This window comes from Anolis sagrei, chromosome X (assembly GCF_037176765.1).
Source record: "Anolis sagrei isolate rAnoSag1 chromosome X, rAnoSag1.mat, whole genome shotgun sequence".
Classification (NCBI taxonomy): domain Eukaryota; kingdom Metazoa; phylum Chordata; class Lepidosauria; order Squamata; family Dactyloidae; genus Anolis; species Anolis sagrei.
Window position 1 is genome coordinate 655546 of NC_090034.1, and position 14047 is coordinate 669592.

The 14047-nt window shown below is 45.2% G+C and overlaps 1 protein-coding gene across 1 annotated transcript in view; it reads left to right on the top strand.

Annotated features, from left to right (window-relative positions):
- Positions 1 to 14047, top strand: part of LOC132780040 (transformation/transcription domain-associated protein) — a 232772-nt gene that overhangs the window by 75948 nt on the left and 142777 nt on the right. The window contains exons 37-44 of the mRNA XM_067460867.1: positions 544 to 742; positions 847 to 975; positions 3340 to 3606; positions 4469 to 4675; positions 6219 to 6377; positions 8131 to 8265; positions 8378 to 8488; positions 9896 to 10042. Of these exons, the coding sequence (XP_067316968.1) occupies positions 544 to 742; positions 847 to 975; positions 3340 to 3606; positions 4469 to 4675; positions 6219 to 6377; positions 8131 to 8265; positions 8378 to 8488; positions 9896 to 10042 (1354 nt within the window). The remainder of the gene's footprint in view (positions 1 to 543; positions 743 to 846; positions 976 to 3339; positions 3607 to 4468; positions 4676 to 6218; positions 6378 to 8130; positions 8266 to 8377; positions 8489 to 9895; positions 10043 to 14047) is intronic.

Genomic DNA, 14047 nt, shown 5'->3' on the forward strand with positions numbered 1-14047 from the left:
TGGCTAGTAATAGTAGTAGTAGTAATATTATTATTTATTATTTAAAACTTTTATATCCCGGTCTTCTCAACCTCCGTGGAGGGACTCATAAATAATAATAATAATAATAATAATAATAATAATAATAATAATAATTTTTGTCGTGTCAGGAGTGACTTGAGAAACCGCATAATAATGATAATAATAATAATAATAATAATAATAATAATAATAATAATAATCATGTTTGTCATGTCAGGAGCGACTTGAGAAACGGCATAATAATAATAATAATAATAATAATGTTTGTCGTGTCAGGAGCGACTTGAGAAACGGCATAATAATAATAATAATAATAATAATAATGTTTGTCGTGTCAGGAGCGACTTGGGAAACGGCATAATAATGATGATAATGATAATAATAATAATAATAATAATAATAATTTTTGTCGTGTCAGGAGCGACTTGAGAAATGACATGATAATAATAATAATAATAATAATAATAATAATAATAATAATTGGACGGAGGTTATCCCTCTCTTCCTGTTTCCTTTTCGCAGGAGGAATTACGGGGACATTGAGCTGCTCTTCCAGCTCCTGCGGGCCTTCACGGGGCGCTTCCTGTGCAACATGACCTTCCTGAAGGAGTACATGGAGGAGGAGATCCCCAAGAACTACACCATCGCCCAGAAGCGGGCCCTCTTCTTCCGCTTTGTCGACTTTGCCGACCCCAACTTCGGAGACGAGCTGAAGGCCAAGGTAAGCGGGGGTCCACGGCCAAGGAGGACGGATTGGGGTTTCCTCGGATCATTGGCGGAGTGCGTTTTCACGCTCGTGTGTGTTGTTGTCTTTCCGACCGGCAGGTCCTGCAACACATCCTGAACCCGGCTTTCTTGCACAGCTTTGAGAAAGGGGAAGGGGAGCAGCTGCTGGGCCCCCCCAACCCGGAAGGAGACAACCCCGAAAGCATCACCAGCGTCTTCATCACCAAGGTCGGGAATGGGGTCACTTGGGTTGACACTGGACCACAACGTTCCATGCTTTCTCCAGCACGCATCACAAAAACAACACACCCCTCCCTCCACACTCGAACCACCTCTCTCTTCCGCAGAGACGAATAGTTAGGGGAATTGAGAGATAGAGAAAGAGAGAGATAATAGAGAGATAGGGGGATTTATTTATTTATCGTGTCAGAAGCAAATTGAGGGGACAGTTGTGTTGTATTTAAAAAAAACACAAAGTTTACAAACTTGGCATTGTATTAAATGTCCTTTGACCAGTATCTGGCCCCTTGGAGTGCCTCTGGTGTTATTATAAGAAGGTCCTCCATGGTGTACGTGGCAGGGCTCAGGTTGCATCGCAGCAGATGATCTGTAGTTTGCGCTTCTCCACACTCGCATGTCGTGGACTCCACTTGGTGGCCCCATTTCTTGAGGTTGGCTCTGCATCTCATGGTGTTCAGCGCCTTCCAAGTGCCCAGGAGGGAGTTTCTCATTTGGATGGAGGTTCTGGGTTTGGGCCTGCCACTTTTGGACTCTTGCTTGCTGAGGTGTTCTTGTAAGCATCTCTGTATATCGTAGGAAGCTGTTTCTTGATTTAAGGTGTTGGTGTGCTGGCTGATATCCGAAAAGAGAATGGGCCAGAGATGTCAATGCCTTGGCCCTTTCAATGCTGGCTGCTACTTCCCGTTGGATGTTGCAGCAGCAATATGTCCCTAAACGCACTTTAATAATGATTTAAGATTGTCTGCACATTTCATCCCTCTCCAAAACTCCTATCCCAGTTCCATGTCACCTTGTCATGCCCAGCATTATCTTAATTTTTTTAAAATTATTACATTTGGCCCAGCCATCGGTTTTTAAATGCGTTGTGTTATTGTTAATGTTTATTGCTTATTTTTGCTTATGAGTTTATTTATTGTTTTGTATTATTGTTGTTCTTGTTTATTGTTGTATTGTGGGCTCGGCCTCACGTATGCTGCACCGAGTCCCTTGGGGAGATGGTTGAGGGGTATAAATAAAGTATTATTATTATTTATTATTATTGAGGTTCTGGGTTTTAGCCTGCCACTTTTGGACTTTTGCTTGCTGAGGTGTTCTTGGGAGCATCTCTGTATATCTTAGGAAGCTGTTTCTTGATTTAAGGTGTTGGCGTGCTGGCTGATATCCGAACCGAGAATGGGCCAGAGATGTCAATGCCTTGGTCCTTTCAATACTGGCTGCTACTTCCCGTTGGATTTCAGGTGGTGCGATACCACCTAAACACTGTAATTTCTCAAGTGGTGTGGGGTGTAGGCATCCTGTGATAATGTGGCATGTCTCATTATTCCACACCAGGCATGCGTACTCAGCAACAGAGTAGCATAGCGCAAGGGCAGATGTCTTCACTGTGTCTGGTTGTGATCCCCAGGTTGTGCCAGTCAGCTTTCGTATGATATTGTTTCTAGCACCCACTTTTTGCTTGATGTTCAGGCAGGGCTTCTTGTAGGTCAGAGCACGGTCCAGAGTGACTCCTCCCAGGTATGTGGGTGCGCTGCAAAGCTCCCGTGGGATTCCTTCCCAGATCATCCTCAGAGCTTGTTCTTGAGATGCCTTTCAACCATCTCAAAGCTCCCGGTGTGGGCAGTGATGGCATGATCGTCAGCATAGATCGTTTTCTCAGAGATCGAGATGCTTGCCTGTTCTTAAGGTGAAAAGCACATGTTTTCAACCATCTCAAAGCTCCCGGTGTAGGCAGTGATGGCATGATCGTCAGCATAGTTTTCTCAGAGATCGAGGTGCTTGCCTGTTCTTAAGGTGGAAAGCACATGTTTTCAACCATCTCAAAGCTCCCGGTGTAGGCAGTGGTGGCATGATCGTCAGCATAGATCATTTTCTCAAAGATCGAGATTCTTGCCTGTTCTTAAGGTGGAAAGCACATGTCTTTCAACCATCTCAAAGCTCCTGGTGTGGGCAGTGATGGCATGATCGTCAACATAGATCGTTTCCTCAGAGATTGACATGCTTGCCTGCTGTTAAGGTGGAAAGCACATGCCTTTCAACCATCTCAAACCTCCCAGTGTGGGCAGTGATGGCATGATCGTCAGCATAGATCGTTTTCTCAGATATTGAGATGCTTGCCTGCTCTTAAAGTGGAAAGCACACATCTGTGTTTTAGATGGATTAGGAATCAGATGGTTTTCCCTAAGAGGAAGTAAGAGCAAATTTTGGAGAGCTTCCGTTCACCTGCTTGGATGGTGATGGCATGATCATCAGCATAGATAAGAGTCTCTTTCCCGGAAGCTTCCCATCGCCATTTTGTCTGGATTGGTTTATTGCTTGCTTATTTCCTCTCTCTTTCTGTTTTGCGGGGAACAGGTCCTGGATCCGGAGAAGCAGGCGGACATGCTGGACTCCCTCCGGATTTACCTCCTGCAGTTCGCCACGCTCCTGGTGGAGCACGCCCCGCACCACATCCACGACAACAACAAGAACCGGAACAGCAAGCTGCGGCGGCTCATGACGTTTGCGTGGCCGTGCCTGCTTTCCAAGGCCTGCGTGGACCCGGCCTGCAAGTACAGCGGGCACCTGCTCCTGGCCCACATCATCGCCAAGTTCGCCATCCACAAGAAGATCGTCTTACAGGTGAGCGTGGAAGCCTTGAAGGAAGAGATGCGTTCGGATAGGTAAGCTGGACCGGAACCATTTACGGCTTTATAGGCCAAAGCCAGCACTTGGAATTGTACCCGGTAGCAATTCTTATCTCTGTTGCATCCCAGTTCAAGAAACGAGACCATAAGATTAAATCCACCACTCTGGACTGTAGGAAAAGCAACCCTTGTTTATTGAGGAAAAATTGGTTACAAAAGAAAGGTAAATGCAGAGTCAAAAAGCCACAGAAAAACACAGTTGTCAATAGGATCTCTGAACTTGATCAAAACTTCAAAAGCCACAAAACAATAACCAGGAGTCTGTTAGCCTTTTACTAACCATCATGAACTTGGAAACTAGGATCCTCTGGGATTATTGGCCATGGAACACAGGAATTCTGCCAAGGCCAGCCACAGTCCAAAATGTTGATTGATCTAAAGAGGCACCTGGCAGGAGGCCTCTTAAACCAAAGAAGCTATTCTTTGAAACGCTCCTTGACTTTGACGTCTGGGCCTGTCTCTCCTGTAAGCGATGTGACCTTCGTAGAAACTGGGAAACATTTATGTCTCTAACTATCTGTTCTCTTCGGTCCTCATTAAAAAACCCCAGGTGGAGAGATATCACAGCTAGTGATATCACGGCTAACTTCCAAAACATTCTCCTCCAGCTGTTGGGTTTTGTTTTCATCCCCGCTGACCTCTGCATCTACAACACATTCCCCACTGTCAGAGTCAGGGAGAGCTTGCTCAGTTGAAAAACTATCAGAGAATCCGGTTCACACAGATCAGGGTCAGGCTGAACCCCAACAAGCTCATACACAGAACCACTTAACTGAGGATGCTGCCCTCCTTCCCAGGTCTTCCACAGCCTCCTGAAGGCGCACGCCATGGAAGCGCGGGCCATTGTGAGGCAAGCCATGGCCATCCTGACGCCCGCGGTCCCGGCCCGGATGGAGGACGGCCACCAGATGTTGACGCACTGGACGAGGAAAATCATCGTGGAAGAGGGCCACACCGTCCCACAGCTCGTCCACATTTTGCACTTAATTGTCCAGCACTTCAAGGTGATTTGCGTTCTGATCGTGTCGTAGGGTGGGAAATTCCCCCCACTACCATGCGCCTGTCTCTGGATATTTGCTCTACATGGTTTTGCTGAGGTGGTAATAATGGATCAAATGTACTGCCTTTGAGGTTGCAGTTGAGTTTGTTTTCCTCACATAATAGTCTCATGCTTACTTCACTTGCCTGGGCTCAAATGGGGGCATTTGTGACTAATATGCAATAGAAACTATTACACTGTGGAAAAAGCCCAATTTGAGCCCAGGGGAGTTAATATATCATATGCTAGTATAAAGAAATACAGGGTTAGTCAAAATGCATAGGCCAATATGTATAATTATAATAAACATAACTAATAATAATAATAATAATAATAATAATAATAATAATAACCCACCTAAGAATATATCATATGCCGGTATAAATAAATATAATAATAATAATAATAATAATAATAATAATAATAATAATAATTATAATCTCCCACCTAAGAATGTATTATATGCTGATTTAAATAAACATAATAATGATAATGATAATAATAAACATAATAATAATAATCTCCCACCTATGAATATATCATATTCCGGTATAAATAAATATAATAATAATAATAATAAACATAATAATAATAATAATAATGTAACAAAACGGGGAAATTAGAACATATCCTAAGTTTATGTCAAGCCACTTTGAATCTCCTTTGGGAGAGATAAAGCGGAGTATAAATATAATAATAATAATAATAATCTCCCACCTAAGAATATATCATATGCCGGTATAAATAAATATAATAAATATAATAATAATAATAATAATAATAATAATAATCTCTAAGAATGTATTATATGCTGGTATAAATAAACATAATAATGATAATAATGATGATGATGATGATGATGTAACAAAACAGTCAAATTACAACATATCCTAACAAAAAGTTTATGTTAAGCCACTTTGAGTCTCTTTTGGGAGAGATAAAGCGGAGTATAAATATAATAATAATAATAATAACAACAATAATAATAATGTCGAAGGCTTTCATGGCTGGAATCACTAGGTTCTTGTGGGTTTTTTCGGGCTATAGGGCCATGTTCTAGAGGCATTTCTCCTGACGTTTCGCCTGCATCTATGGCAAGCGTCCTCAGAGGTTGTGAGGTCCTCACAACCTCGCTACCTCTGAGGATGCTTGCCATAGATGCAGGCGAAACGTCAGGAGAAATGCCTCTAGAACATGGCTCTATAGCCCGGAAAAACCCACAAGAACCTAATAATAATAATAATAATAATAATAATAATAATAATAATAATAGATGCCCTCTGAAGTCCTGCAGCGCAGTGGACCAAGAGATTCCTAGAAATGTATATGTTCCTCAGGCAATGTGATGAGGTGACTCCTACTTTGGAGGAAAGGAGGAAGGCGCTTTCCCTCTGGCTTGAACTGTTAAGATGGTTGATATGTTCAGGAGGCATGCAGGTGATGCCCCCCAGGAGAATAACTTGGGTGTGTGTGTGTGTGTGTGATTTTTTCCCCCTCCCCTGGGACAGGTGTACTACCCGGTGAGGCACCACCTGGTGCAGCACATGGTGAGCGCCATGCAGAGGCTGGGCTTCACCCCCAGCGTCACCATCGAGCAGAGGAAGCTGGCCGTGGACCTGGCCGAAGTGGTCATCAAGTGGGAACTGCAGCGCATCAAGGACCAGCAAGTAAGTGGCAACGGCGCCTGCGTGGAAATCCCCAGGCTTCATAAAAACCAGTATCACCGTTTGAAGGATAAACTTTTCAATGTGGAGTTTTTTTTTTGGGGGGGGGGGGTTGACTACAGCCCACCTCCAAATTATAAACATCTGACTTACAAACAACTCAAAATAATGAACGGGGTGAGATAACAGGAACCAAGAGACATCTTATATTATATGTTATTAGTATTATATCATTATATTTGTTGCATCCCAGATCAGGAAACGAGACCATAAGATTAAATCCACCACACTGGACTGTGGGAAAAAACAATCCTTTTTATTGATGAAAAATGGTTACAAATGAAAGGTAAATGCAAAGTCAAAAAGCCACAGTAGGAACACAGCCGTATCTCTGAACTTGAGCAAAATTCCAAAAGCCACAATACAAAAACCAGGAACCTGTTAGCATATCACTAACCGTACTTGAAAACTAGAAGCCTCTGGGAATGCAGGCCATGGAACACAGGAATTCTGCCAAGGTACTGCCTCAATCTGAAACGTTGCTTGATCTGGCTAGACAGCCGGGGAGAGGCCCCTTAAACTCAAGAAACTATTTCTTGAAACACCTCCAGACTTTGAAGCCAGAGCCTCTCTCTCCCGTAATCTATTTGACCTTCGTAGAAACTGCGATTCACTCCTGTTTTTCCAAATCTGTTCTCTTCGGTGCTCATTAACACACCCAAGTGTGAGTCCCTCTGGAGAGCTATCACTGTTTGATTCCAAAACATTCTCATCAGGAAGTTCAGTTTCGCTTTCCCTGCCACTGGCCTCAGAATCAACAGTTTCAAAACCATCAGGGAAAGATACATGTTCAGAGGCTTGTTCAGTTGCATCAGGAAATACAATTAGAGAATCAGGTTCACACGGAGATTGAGGCTCAGGTTCGCACGGAGGCTGAACCCCAACAATATTATATATTACTAGTATTATTCCATTATATTATTATAATATATTATTATTATTATTATTATTACGATATTCATGTATTTCCAAGTTAGAAATATCTGATTTACATATGACTCATAGTTGAGAATATGCACACGCCACACACACATGCACATACATACATACACAGGCAGTAGTCCCCAGGTTGGCCCACGCCTGCTATAAGGAATTCTTAAACACAGTGCAGTTGTGGGAATTGAAGTCCAAAACACCTGGAGGGAGGGAAACCCAAAGTTGGCCCATGCTTGCTCTGTGTGCACGCTTCTAATGCCTCACTAATGTGTTAATGGAACGGCGATGATCTCAGCATATATAAGGCACTGAAACAAATCTTTTTGTCTAAAAACCTAGTTTATTTAACACAAAACATATTTATATTAGAACTAAACAGAACGAGAAACAAACAAACTCTATATGGATTGGCTTTTTGTTGTAATCTAGAATGCGGCACACTCTCACATTCCTCAGTGACGTGATGACGTACGACGCTCTTTACAACACTTTTCGCACTGAGATTTACGACTCCTCCTTCACGATACAGTTAACCCTTTTCACACAGGAATTACAATCTCCGGAACATTGTATTAAGCACTTAATCACTACCTTTGAAAACTACAAAGCACTTAATCAAAACATTCACATATATTTTCAACATAATGAGCACCTCAGTTTTGTCAATGTAATTTAGCCATAAAAGAAGGTGAGAATTAGACTTGGGTAAATTATGGTCAACGTGCTAATGATGTGAACTGAATTCCGATTCTCTCCGCAGCCGGATTCCGACACGGATGCGGGGTCCAGCGGGGAAGGGGCGGGCTCCGGCTCCGCGGCGGTCAAGAGGGGCCTCTCTGTTGACTCCGGCCAAGAAGTGAAGCGCTTCCGCACAGCGACGGGGGGCATCAGCGCCGTAAGAACCACAAGTTTCAAACTCTCTTGGTGCAGATGTCATTGTGTCTCACTCCATTTTTGTGACATCTGGCCACCCATCCAATAGCAATTGTTCTCCATTATGCCCCCAGGTCTTCGGACGCAGCCAGTCCTTGCCGGGAGCGGACGCCCTCCTCTCGAAGCCCATTGACAAGCAACACACGGACACCGTCATCAACTTCCTCATTAGGATTGCGTGCCAGGTACGGCCCACTCCTGAAACGGGAAGGGGACATTGGGAGTCTTCTCAAAAGAGTCCACTTCACTTCTCCATTGAAGGAGATCAATACCATTGGGAATGAGTGGGGATTGAGCAGGCACGGGCCAACTTCGGCCTCTCCTCTGGGTATTTTGGACTTCAACTCCCACAATTCCTCACAGCCTCAGGGCCCTTCCTTTCCCTTTTCCCTTTCCACTTCAGTGGCTGAGGGAGAAAAGGGAGGGGCCTAAAGCTGTGAGGAATTGTGGGAGTTGAAGTCCAAAACACCTGGAGAGAAGGCCCAAGTTTGCCCAGGCCTGGGATTGAGGGAGCAAGGCTCTTATACGAGTTGCACAGGCTGATTATATATTTGCTAAAATGCTTCGCAACAGAAGTGTTTTCGATTTTGGGAAAGAAAGAAAAAGAAGGGAAGGGAAAGAGGAACGGAGGTAGAAAAAGAAAGAAAAGTCAGGAATGGAGAAAAGAGAGAAGGAAGGGGAAAGAAGGAAAAAGAAGGGAAGGAGGGAGGGAGGAAAAGAAAGAAAGAAAGAAAAGAAAAATAAGGAACAGAAAAGAGTGAGGGAAGGGGAAAGAAAGAAAAAGAAGGGAATGGAAAGAGGAGGGAGGGAGAAAAAAAAGAAAAGAAAGTAAGAAACTGAGAAAAGAGGGAAAGGGAAAGAAAAATAAGGGAAGGAGGGAGGAAGAAAAATAAAGAAAAGAAAAGAAAATAAGGAATGGAGAAAAGAGGGAGGGAAAGGGAAAGTAAGAAAGAAAAAACAGGGAAGGGAAAGAGGGAGGGAGAAAAAGAAAGAAAAGGAAGTAAGGAACAGAGAAAAGATGGAGGGAAAGAAAGGAGGGAGGGAGGAAGAAAGGAAGGATATAATAAGGAAAGTAGGAGGGAGGGAGGAAAAGGGAAAGAAAGAAAAAGAAAAGAAGGAGGGAGGGAGGAAAAGAAAGAAAAAGAAGGGAAGGGAAAGAGGAGGGAGGGAGAAAAAGAAAAGAAAGTAAGGAACAGAGAAAAGAGGGAAAGGGAAAGAAAGAAATATAAGGGAAGGAGGGAGGGAGGGAGGAAAGGAAGGAAGGAAGGAAGGAAGGAAGGAAGGAAGGAAAAGAAAATAAGGAACGGAGAAAAGGAAGGGAAAGGGAAAGAAAGAAAAAGAAAAAGTAAGGAAAGTGGGAGGGAGGGAGGGAGGGAGGAAAAAGAAAGAAAGAAAAAGAAGAGAAGGAGGGAGGGAGGAAAAGAAAGAAAGAAAAGAAAAGGCAAGGAACAGAGAAGAGAGTGAGGGGGGGGGGGGTTGTTGTTGACCAGGGATTGGGGGGGGGGGTCTTCTTTCCGGCAGCAGTCTGTCCATAATGAGCAATGCTGATGATCAATGTTTACTACCTGGCAGTGGTTCTGCTTCCTTTCCAGGTAAACGACAACTCGAACACGGCGGGCTCTCCGGGAGAGCTGCTTTCCCGGCGCTGCGTCAACCTCCTGAAGACGGCGTTGCGGCCAGACATGTGGCCCAAGTCGGAGCTCAAACTGCAGTGGTTTGATAAGCTTTTGATGACGGTGGTAAGTTGCAGAGAACTTTTTCGCCGTCAAGGCGACGATGCAGCACAATTAAGGGCTTAATTAATTCCTTTGGGCCTATTACAGGCCATCACGTCACGCCGCGAGTGTGGATTCGTTTTTTTGGAAATGTGATAATACGGTGTTGAAGGAATCCGCGTGTCGGCAGAGAACGCGAAATGTCACGTTAGCCACTTTAATTGCCAGTTTAATTTGGTGCCACGACTTGGAAAACGTTCCGTCTGACGAAATTGATTTTGCGTCCCGAATAATTACTCGCGCCCTTCTCTCGACACCGGGCTTGGGCGGAAAGAGTCAGCCGACGAGAATTGGAGCTGAACGGTGGCACGGAAACATTGATGAGGTGTTGATCTGTTATGCAAGTCGGGTTTTTACTTAAGAGAGAATTCCAAGGAAATGGTCCGAGGAAGGCGTTCTCGCCATCCCTGTCGAGGCTCAAGGACTTGAGGAGGATGCTTTGCGCGCTCGCTTATCCTTGTCATCTCTCACGAAGGTCAAAGCAGTGAGTTTATACCAGGCAGGGGCCAAATGTAGCCCTTCGGGTGTTTTGGAAGTGGACCCCCACAACGTGGGTATGCAGATGATACATTGTTCTCACAAAGAAGGGTACCAACAGAAACCACTTTAAAAGGCCTTAATCCCTCCCATAACATCATTTATAATGCACTTGCTTTTCCTCACCTTATCTTTAAACCTCGCCTTATCTTTAAGCCTCTGCGTGCTCTGTCTCTGCAATTCCAAGCGTCTTTACCTAGATCAGGAACGGGCCAACTTGGGCCCTCCCTCCAGGTGTTTTGGACTTCACTTCCCACAACATGGGTATGCAGATGATCCCTTGACTGACTGAAGTGTCCAGTTCCAAGAGGACAAAGGCATGGGCCAACTTGTGCCCTCCGTCCATGTGTTTTGGAAGTTGACTCCCACAAAGTGGGTATGCAGATGATCCCTTGATGGACTGAAGTGTCCAGTTCCAAGAGGTCTAAATTATGGACCAACTTGGGTCCTCTCTCCAGGTATTTTGGACTTCAGCTCCCACAACGTGGGTATGCAGTTGACCCCTTGATTGAAGTGTCCTGTTCCAAGAGGACAAAGGCATGGGCCAACTTCAGCCCTTTCTCCAGGTGTTTTGGACTTGAACTCCCACAAAGTGGGTATGCAGATGACCCTTTGATTGACAGAGGTGTCCATTTCCAAGAGGACAAAGGCATGGGCCAACTTGGGCCCAAATCCAGGTGTTTTGGACTTCTGCTCCCACAACGTGGGTATGCAGATGACCCCTTGACTGACTGAAGTGTCCAGTTCCAAGAGGTCAAAGTTATGGGCCAACTTGGGCCCTCCTTCCAGGTGTTCTGGACTCCAACTCCCACAACATGGGTATGCAGATGATCCTTTGATTGATAGAGGTGTCCATTTCCAAGGGGACAAAGGCATGGGCCAACTTGGCCCTCCCCTCTGGGTGTTTTGGAAGTGGACTCCCACAACGTGGGTATGCAGATGATCCGTTGATTCCAAGAGGTCAAAGTTATGGGCCAACTTGGGCCCTTCCTCCAGGTGTTTTGGACTTCAGCTCCCACAATATGGGTATGCAAATGAGGTGTCCATTTCCAAGAGGATAAAGGCTTGGGCCAACTTGGGCCCTCCCTCCAGGTGTTTTGGACTTCAGCTCCCACAACGTAGGTATGCAGATGACCCCTTGATTGACTGAAGTGTCCAGTTCCAAGAGGGCAAAGGCATGGGCCAACTTCGGCCCCTCCCTCCAGGTGTTTTGGACTTCCACAATGTGGGTATGCAGATGACCTCTTGATTGACTGAAGTGTCCAGTTCCAAGGGGAGAAAGCAGTGGGCCAACTTGGGCCCTCTCTCCAGGTGTTTCGGACTTCACCTCCCACAACATGGGTATGCAGATGACCCCTTGATTGACTGAAGTGTCCAGTTCCAAGAGGTCAAAGGCCTGGGCCAACTTTGGCCCTCCCTCCGGGTGTTTTGGACTCCAACTCCCACAAGGTGGGTATGCAGATGACCCCTTGATTGACTTTAGTGTCCAGTTCCAAGAGGTCAAAGTCATGGGCCAACTTGGGCCCTCCCTCCAGGTGTTTTGGGCCTCAACTCCCACAACATGGGTATGCAGATGATCCCTTGATTGACTGAAGTATCTAATTCCAAGAGGTCAAAGGCCTGGGCCAACTTAGTCCCTCTCTCCAGGTATTTTGGACTTCAATTCCCACCATTCCTAACAAACTTGGGCCCCTTCCTTTCCCCCTCAGCCGCTTAAGCGTTATATCTATCCATTAGGATTGGCTGATCCCCCCCCCCCAAAAAAAAAAAAAAGGTTCAAAACTCGTTTCAGATGTAGGTTCAATTCGGAAAGGATTTCTGAATTTTTCTGAAATTTTTTTTGAAACTTCTGCGATAAGACCTTGAAGTCCAGGTGCGTTAGGCATGATATCATGGGTGTCTTAGAGGGCTTAAATTAAGTGGTTTGGCTTCAGGCCTTTCAGAGGAGACAACGTTGCTAATGGGGATTTGGTCTCCTATTCATAGTTCCTGTATTGTCAAGCTTGGCAGAAAAAATGAAATGCAAAGATACAGAATGGGTGACGATGAGGCCTGGCTCGAGAGCAGTACGTGTGAAAAAGATCTTGGAGTCCTCGTGGACAACAAGTTAAACATGAGCCAACAATGTGATGTGGCGGCAAAAAAAGCCAATGGGATTTTGGCCTGCATCAAGAGGAGCCTAGTGTCTAGATCTAGGGAAGTCATGCTACCCCTCTATTCTGCTTTAGTTAGACCACATCTGGAATATTGTGTCCAATTCTGGGCACCACAATTCAAGAGAGATATTGACTCTAAGCTGGAATGTGTCCAGAGGAGGGCGACTCAAATGATCAAGGGTCTGGAGAACAAGCCCTATGAGGAGCGGCTTAGGGAACTGGGCATGTTTAGCCTGAAGAAGAGAAGGCTGAGAGGAAATATGATGAGAGCCATGTATAAATATGTGAGAGGAAGCCATAGGGAGGAGGAGGGAGCAAGCTTCCTTTCTGCTTCCCTGGAGACTAGGACGTAATGGAGCAATGGCTTCAAACTACAGGAGAGGAGATTCCATCTGAACATTAGGAAGAACTTCCTGACTGTGGGAGCCGTTCAGCAGTGGAACTCTCTGCCCCGGAGTGTGGTGGAGGCTCCTTCAGTGGAAGCTTTTAAGCAGAGGCTGGATGGCCATCTGTCGGGGGTGATTTGAATGCAATATTCCTGCTTCTTGGCAGAATGGGGTTGGACTGGATGGCCCATGAGGTCTCTTCCCACTCTAGGATTCTATGATTCTATGATTCTCTGGCCCTGGAACTCAACAAAAAAGCTCCTGTTTTGTAGCAGGTTTCCTATGAGGTGGGTGAGGTGGTCGTCCTTTGTGATATTATACATTTTTCTCAGGAGGAGGCGGTGGTTCAGTCTCATAAGCCACTGAGAGGTGTACGAAGACAGCTCCTGGGATCTGCTACCTTTCAAAGCCATCTTCTATGTGCTGAGTCAGGTTCAGCACTTGCGATGTGCAGCTTCTGCCTTTCCTGAAGCCAGCTTGCTGTGGGATCAGACAGGGGTCTATATTTTCCATAATTCTATGCAAAATAAGTCTCTCCAGAACTTTGTAGAGGTGGCACAACAGGGAGATTGGTCTGTAGCTTTTTGGGTCATGACGGTCTTTGCCTGGCTTCAAGATGGCCATGACTCTTGCTTTCCTCCAGATTTTGGGGATCCGACAGGTGCCTCGGTGCAAGTGTGCCACAACATTTAAGAGTTGCAGAGTGGAGGAAGAGCAGGCTGAATTGCTTAGCCGCTACTCTTTGCCTTGTCTTCCTTTCTACAAATGAAGCCGCATTACATACCGCTGTGGGAATTATCTGTGGCCTTCCTCCCGCCGCTTGTAGTCAGGCAAGTGTCAGAAAAACACTCTGCCGCTTTCCTGACTATAACAAGTACTGCAAATAATAA